Raw genomic sequence first — 8,102 nt, forward strand, 5'->3', positions numbered from 1 at the left:
GTTCGAGCTTCCACTTACCGGAGTTCGTTAAGCGGCGGTTGTTTGTTTTACGGACCAACTCGACCGTGACGCGACCGGCTTCAAACGTGTCTCCCTCGTTGCTCCTTATTTGGAGGACTGGTATTTTCGTTGCGGAGGTGTAACCGCATGGGTGTTTGGGAAATATCTGCTACCGAAATAGCCGAGTGGCAGAGGAAGCCGAAGGGGACTGCAAAGGGATTGTTTGGAAGAAAGGAAGGGCTTGATTGGTTTAATTTACTTGGCTAGGTGTGCGCCACCCGTTGCGGTGTATTATTCATCAGTATTGTCGTGGCTTTACGGCAGATTCTAATGGAACCGTTCGCGTGTCTTCTTGCAGAACACAGCCGCGTACAACGTGAAGGAGCAGAACGAGAGACTGACCGATATCGAGGACATGGATCCGAGTGGTATGGGGATGAACGCGAGGACGATGCCGCCGTTGTGCTACGGAAGGAACATGACGTTCCCGAGGCCAGCTTCGTCCTGCGCCCATAGACACGAGCTTCCGGCTATAGTCACCGAGGGTGAAAGCTGCAGACTTCTTGCAGAGGTAAGGAGAACGCCTCGTGGAGCCTTGCTCCGTTTAATTGGACGCCTTATCTCGGCAACGGCGACGAAACTTCGAGGATTTAAAATTGCAAGGGAATCCCAGCCACCGCTACGTCTTCATTACCACCGTTCAAAGCACTTTTCTTGCCCTGCGGTTTAACTTCGAACAGAGATTGCACACCTTTTTGCCGTCGACGTTGACGCGTTTCCACTGACACTGGGTCGAATATTGGACTTGATTTTCAGAGGGTGGAAGCTTGTGAAATGGGGCTCTGAGAAAATTAGATTGGGTTGTTAATGGAGGTCGAATGAAACTGTTATAAATAAAAGTTATTTACTGAATTTTTTACCTTTCATTTATTTTCTGTTTTGAGTAAACTTTGTACGTTAACACTTTAACTCTGTTGTAAAGGTTCAGTTTTAACACTTATTTTGCATTCGATTGACAAAAGTTCTGAAAGGTTGTCATGTTTTTTAACAGATGTTTTCGGGTGAAATATAAAAGTAAGAATTATGTGCAGACACAATTTTTACTAAGTTTACACATATTTGTGTACGAAAAAATTTCAACTTCAAACTTATGTATGTATCCCATGCTTAAGAAACGTTCCTGTTTAAGCGTTTAACTTGAATAAACGTTCCCTATTCGTGCAAAAATGGATGGAATAAAAGTTTCACTGAATACACTCCATTTTAGAACTGTTTTCTTTGAACAGAAAAGATAATAGTAAGAAAAGTTACTGTTATTTCAGAACTAATTGAACATTTTAACTGTTTCATTCGATCATTGGTTATTATGGCAGATTTTTCTTCGTTGGGTTTTTACTATTTAAGAGGGGAACCCATAATCGACAAGTGCAAATTCCAATGAAATTTTTTTTTTTCTGAAACTAAGCAGAGGATCCCTTTTCAAATTGTGAGGGTGTTTTTCATACTTATGAACAAAAAAAAGAACCATTAGTTGCGCAAAAAATATTAATTCAAATAATTATTTATAGGCACAATTGTCAGGCGCTCCGTTTCAAAAGCTCCTGCTTTCGGCGTGCAGCATAACGGCTGTTATATTTTTCTGAGACAAAAAACCAAAAGGGTTTCTTTGTTTTTAGGAAATCGCGCAGGTAATGAAGCTCGATTCGGAGCAAAAACTGCAAAATTCACAAAACGGCAGCAGTTTGACGAAAAGCATCGATTTTGACGAAACGATACTTTTCTTCAAGTTGCAATTGTATAAATAACAGTTCGACAGCCATCTGGACTTGTAATATTCTACAGCCGTTTTTATAGGTTTTTGTGCGCTGAAAACGAATCCGCAAACCGTTTGTCGCCATCACCCTCAGTTTCTGAGAAATTCGATTTTGAAAAAAAAAATGCAAATTTTCAACTTTGAACATTTTTTGTGCCGAAACAGTAATAGGTATTCGGTTGCTTGTGGCGTCAAATTATTCTGTGAACTCTCCCGAATGCAATGATATATTTTATTAGTGCATTATGAACATTTAAATATATTTAAACAACGATCAAAGGGAAACTAACACCTGAAATGCATCCATTTTTGCAGATATCTTTCAATTTATTTCCAAAACTAAGCGTCTAGGAGAAAATCTGACTACTCCACGCGATGCAGCAGACATTTTTCCTTCGGAATGCATCATCAGAAGTGGCAAGTCACGTTTTGTTTTCAATATACAAACGAAACAGTTTGGCAAAACGTGCGCCGTCGACAGATATAGTCACGCGCGTTAAGTGACCGGGCACCGTTGACTATCACTGTCGACGGCGCACGTTTTGCCAAACTGTTTCGTTTGTATATTGAAAACAAAACGTGACTTGCCACTTCTGTTGATGCATTCCGAAGGAAAAATGTCTGGTGCATCGCGTGGAGTAGTCAGATTTTGTCTTACACCCTTAGTTTTGGAAATAAATTGAAAGATATCTGCAAAAAGGGGTTGCAATTAATATTTGTTTTGCTAACTAATGGTGCAAATTTTCTTTTTTCCAAAAGTCTAAAAAATACCCTCACATTTTAAAGTGGATCCTCTGTTTAGCCTCCCCCAATGAAGAAATTCGCTCTGGTCAGTTGGGGTTCCCTTTAAAGATGGGAAGAGAGTTCTTGTGGCAATAGACAGTTGCACACAATTTATTACTGATTACCTACTGCTTTCTGAACTTCCAAGTGACATGATAACTTGCTAGAAGCAATCAGTTTCTTTTAATTTAAAGTTTTTATTGTATACTTTGTATCTGTACACTTGAGGAAGATAACCTTTCGTAATTCCTGTAGACAGAGGTAGTTAGCCATTCTATGCTACTGCTGAGTCTTAAGTGGTTGAAACAGTTTTTCCTGATCTCCCAAGGAATTCAACCACTTTTTTTCAACACGCATGTACCACGCGATTATGGTGTTGAATATTTATGAGCGTTAACTTAAATCTTTCATAGTCCCACATTTCTGTAGCTTGTGATTTGCGTTTGGAAACGTGCTTGAGATAGCAAAGTCACTGAATCTTTTGACCCCTTTTGGAATAAATTAGATAGGGGCAACGAGCAGCTCTTCAATTCCCCCATGTTTTAATAACAAGAGGACAGCTCCTGTATTGATAGACACTTCTCTCTTAGGCTGCTGGTTATTAAGCGATACGCACACTACTTCCTGATTTTCCAAGAAATCCAATTACTGCAAGCTTATGTAAATCCCGCATAATTCTGCTGGAAAACATCACTGATGTATCAGTCACCTGATCTTAATCCCACCGACCCTCTCTGGAGCAGAATTAGACAGTGAGATGAAGCCAATCCCTGCTTTCTCCATCGCGCAGCAGTGAGGGAGCAATGCCTGCGACGATACACAGTTGTTCCTCTCTCACTTTCCATTAAATCGCACGGACAGTAATTTTTCCAAATACTAAGGATTTAGAAAGTCTCGGGGTCTGGTACCCCAGAAGAATTCCATAGTTATTTTAAAAAACTTGACTAAAACTCTGGACCAACTGAATCTCCACTACCCCCATTCTAAAATTATAACTAGGAGTACAACAAGGATGAGCAGCTGCCCGTCGGTACATCACCCATTACCAAGCAGTGCAATGACTACTTCCACCCAGAAATTAGATCTCCTTCACCCCCTAATAAACTGCAAGGCCACAGCCTCGTATAGCCGCAGACCTCCACCCAAACCTTCCCCAGTCGTGTTGAAGATCCCAAAAGAAATGCTACAACCGCCTCATCCCATCCGCATTGACTCTGGAGGCCCAAGCTAGTCCAAGAGGATCGAACCAATCGCCACTTGCGCCATGTTACAGCAACAGGAGAACAACTCCTGCAGCGACGGCCAGTTGTCCGGCGTGATGCCCGACGTGGCGATGGCGACGGCGTCTTTCGGGCAGCTGCAGCTAATAGAGGAGCAGGAGCTGGAGCTGGACCTAGGCGATGGCACGTCCCACCTCCTGCAGCACGTGTCGCCTTCGAACGGAACCATGGGCTCGCACAGGTCCTCGCTTCCTCATCAGCACCAGAGGCACTACTCGGGGCCACCCCCTCCGCCGTACATGTTCCACCGTGCTGGCACCGCCTTACCGAGATTTATTTAAGATTTCTACGTGATAAGGACCTGTATAGAGACCACCCATCGACCCTTAATCTTAGCCGCTCTTACCAAGCAAAACGGTCTTCACCGTCTGCGCTCCTCGCGTACCGCGCGCCTCCCCAGGGAAGTTCCCAGCGGCAGGGACTGGCGAAAGTAGCGTTCGCTCGGTCCGGCTACCGGTCTGGCGCAACCGGAGAGGCTAGGGTTGCTCGCGCGAGGCGTCCCTCTTTTTCATCCGCTAGCTGAGCGGGAAGAGCGCAAAAAAAGGCTCGCGCTTCGGGCGAGCATCCGAGCCCGCGACGTAGACTGCTCCGTGATCGGTACGCGGGGGGCCCGTTAGTTCTTGCAATTTCGTCAGCAACGAAGGTGGCGGCACCGCGCCGTCGTGCTTCGTTCCCGCGGGTACAAATCCAACCCCGTCGCGACCGGGGACTTTCATCGTGCACGCGTTGACTTCTTTCCCTGTCTCTTTCTTTCGACGCAGCTTAACCGAGAGTAGACGGATCGTTTGGTTTCCAGGATACTTGTAGTCGTGCCGCGGTCCCGAGGGGGGCGGGCGGGCGACGGCACGCGGGCGAAAACCCCCCTCGGCCGCGGATGGTTCATGCTTGTTAGGTACAGTCACGTTATTAGGTGTAACTTCTAGGTGCAGACGCGTGCGTGATGCAGCTGTGGTTTTGCGGAGCGTATATAACGTATATGCGTGATACGAAGTGCGTGTGAGTGTACGTACACGAATGCGCGTGCTCTCTAAGTACCATATAAAGTGTTAATTAGACGATGTTGCCGATGTTGCAGGAGAGAGATAGAGAGAATGACTGTGCGCGTGCGAGAGGAGCAAACGGTGTGGAAGAAGATACGAGAGAGAGCGAGAGAGAGAGAGAGAGAGAGAGCGAGAGAGAGTGTGAGGCTGCGAGAGGAAGAGAATGAGGGCGAAGGCCACACGGGATGTACAAGTATGTACGATCAGTGTTTACGAACAGTAATTGTTCTTTAGTTAAGAGAAACGCCGCTGTGGGTATGATCTTTGCTAATTCGTATTACCTATGATATTCAATAAAAATTATTTAAATATTAGCAGATTGCACTATTGTCTTCGACGGCGTGTCCTGCGAAGTTCTCGTTTTCATTTCCCTTCGGTAGGGAACTCGTGTTTCGTTGATTCCAGGAGAGACGTTTCCTCCCGTCGCGTTGTCGGCTGCTACAGAGTTCTGTAAAGAAACGCGTCGCGTTGCTGCGTTTCTTGGTGCACCGTGTGCTGGAAACGCCTATAGGCGTTCACGGCCTATGGGGTAGTAGACGCGTCTGAGGGATTCCTGCACACGGTGCATTCGAGGGTCCGTGCTATTAGCTGGCGCGCAAGATATTCGTGGTTTCTTTGACGCGGAAAAAGTGAAATAAAATGACGCTCGTTGGGAAAGACTCGTACATCTGGTAATTTGCAGGGGTTCTTGCAAATCGGTCCGTTCTTGCCAGCCGCTGGTCGAGGCTGCACAGCAAGAGACATGGCAACGCAATGATGATGTAAGTAGAATCTGTTTTTCTTCGTTTAATTGGTGACGATACTAAATGAAAATGCCTGGGATTTACTTGAACGGAAATTAGACCTCGGGAGTGGTACTTCGGTTCCGATTCAAGCTCACGACTTTCGTATTAAACAGATCATTTTTGAAGTGTAAATTATTATTATTTTTAATTCTTATCAATTTAATATTTTAAATTAATTTAATTTAATTTAATTTAATTTAATTTAATTTAATTTAATTTAATTTAAAATATTTTATGATATTTCACGAAATGGGCGGTAGACGCTTGGGGTTAGCCTAGGGGCGCCAAATTTCCAAATTCACCCCTGCCTAACAGTTCAAATAAATTATCACTTACCTATAGGTCACTTTACCACTGAAAAAATTATTTTTCATTTTGGTGGCCGAATTATTACACTCAAACAAAAACGTTTGAGCCTTTGTAAGTTTAAGCAATGGAATGGCTGTATCACTGCGAAAAATAAGCGCATTTAACGCTTGAAGTTACTAGTTTTTAAATCAACGACTTAAATTTTTTTTTCATCCGTTATGATTCTGTTTTATCAAGATGAAGGGCGGATAACGAAATTTCAGAAATTTTCCTAGTTTGAACGCATGCACGGGCCAAAAAAAAATTTTTCCAGTAAATTCAACGAAGAGTTCTTATAGTACAAACATTTCTCTTTAATTTATTTTCTTTTTTGTTTTGTTGTATGATTTTTATTATCCGAGTTAATCTTATCATAGCAAGAAAGGTATTTCTCGCTTGGAACACCTCTAACTTGCGAACTCATGATCGCAGACAAACTTCCATGAGTGTTTTGGAAAGCTAAGAAACTTTCCTTTCAGAACCTTCAGTTGCCAGTTAAAGATTTTTTTTAATCGTATTAAATCCATTTTAAAATGGTCCCAAAAATTGGCAAACACTTTTCCACCCTCTGTACATAGTTTACCATTTCAATTATCCTCCTCAATTATCTGTCTAAATCACTTACGCTCACATTTCCGTCTGACAATAACTCGCCCAGTGTCCTAATCAAAATGTGACACAGAAATCCACCTGTACGTCGCGTTATTCCCGTTTCAAGTCGACGGGGAACATCCCCGTCGCGGTCCTTCGAAAAGAGCCTTGATTCGGTAACGCGTCGCGAATGGAGCAAGCGGCTTTAAATGGTCAATTCCAATTTACGTAACTCGCGTGGCTGCCGCGCGGGAAAGTGTCGAAGACACCGCTTCGGCAGCGGAGCTAATTGCGAGCGCAAGAACGTGGAACGTGATGCGCGAAAGGAGGCGATAGAACTGCATCGTAAGAACGAAATATCAGCCGGCTTGTCGGCGACAAAATTCCGTATCTAGAACAGTGTAGCGCATCTTTTTGCCAGATAGCCGGGGATGGAATTCGACTTATTACTTTCTGATTTCTTTGCCGCGAGTCTCCGTGATTTCGTCGAGGTATCGGCGTTCACGGGCTCGCGCAATTTCGCTGGGAAGCCGGTTATAAGTACGTATACTTTATTAACGCCGCCAAGTTCGATATAACCGACACCGGGGGGAAGTTTTTATTAAATTGGTGTCGCGCAGAGCTCCGCCTTGAACTTTCCACGGCTTTTCAGAGCTGACGCCGGCGGAGCTAAAAGTTTCGGTATCTCGGCCGCCGATCGGGCACCGTATCTGGTGAATTTTCGCGATTCTCTGACGCACAGGCCGGCCGCGCGAATCCAATTGCTGGTAGCTGTGAGTAATCGTTAATGGCATGTCCTCTATCCGGAACTCGAGTAGGTAGAGTAATTGAGGAAAAGTAGGGATCACTCTGTCGGGTGACCTGATACATTCAAGGGGATTAAAAATTGTAGTTCCAGATATTTAGCGTTTGCTTGGTGGCAGATGGTGGAGGAAAGCATTGAGCTCGCAATAAGAAAAGTAGACCAGAGACTTGTAGCTTTTAGGTTTTGTGCCAATTTTCTTTTAGAGAATTCTTTCATTCGAATTGGTAATGTTCATGTTTTAAATTATTATTTATAGAAGGTTGTATGGAAGGAGGAATAAATTTGTAGAAAAAGAAGTAGTAAGTGATGCTGCGGGAATGTAGAATGTTTGAATGCAATTTTGTCTACTCTGCGTTCCATGTAAGAGCGTACCAACGCCCCTACCGATTTGCGACCGATCTGCGCAGCTCCCACGGATCTGACGCACGCGATTGGTCGCAGCACTTTCGCGATTGGTCGCAGCAATCTCCCTGCCGGTTTACTACCAATCAACAGCGTATCCCTGCGCGAAACGAGTACGCTCTAATGTGGAACGCAGTGTAGTAAGGAAACTTTGTAGGTTTGTAAGAGACGAGGTTCTTCAATCGAAGTATCAGAAAAATTTTGTTTCTGCGATTTTTGGGTTCTTCCGGGTGAAAAGAATGTTTGCTCTCGTAT

The 8,102-nt window shown here is 44.1% G+C and overlaps 1 protein-coding gene and 1 long non-coding RNA gene across 8 annotated transcripts in view; one reads left to right on the forward strand and one right to left on the reverse strand.

The window, feature by feature from the left end:
- LOC143375817 (BTB/POZ domain-containing protein 7) overlaps positions 1-5,230 on the forward strand; it is a 30,551-nt gene extending 25,321 nt beyond the window's left edge. For all 7 annotated transcript variants that reach the window (XM_076825323.1, XM_076825322.1, XM_076825317.1 and 4 more), the window contains 2 exons: positions 359-571; positions 3,870-5,230. In XM_076825323.1, coding sequence (XP_076681438.1) covers positions 359-571; positions 3,870-4,157 — 501 coding nt within the window. In that variant the 3' untranslated portion in view covers positions 4,158-5,230. The remainder of the gene's footprint in view (positions 1-358; positions 572-3,869) is intronic.
- LOC143375826 (uncharacterized) lies at positions 2,955-3,874 on the reverse strand. Its single transcript, XR_013086990.1, has 2 exons — positions 3,306-3,874; positions 2,955-3,220 (listed from the first exon to the last, which is right to left on the reverse strand). It is a non-coding gene; the product is annotated as an uncharacterized LOC143375826 (long non-coding RNA).
- Positions 5,231-8,102: the final 2,872 nt, after the last annotated feature.

This window comes from Andrena cerasifolii, chromosome 13 (genome assembly GCF_050908995.1).
Source record: "Andrena cerasifolii isolate SP2316 chromosome 13, iyAndCera1_principal, whole genome shotgun sequence".
NCBI lineage: Eukaryota > Metazoa > Arthropoda > Insecta > Hymenoptera > Andrenidae > Andrena > Andrena cerasifolii.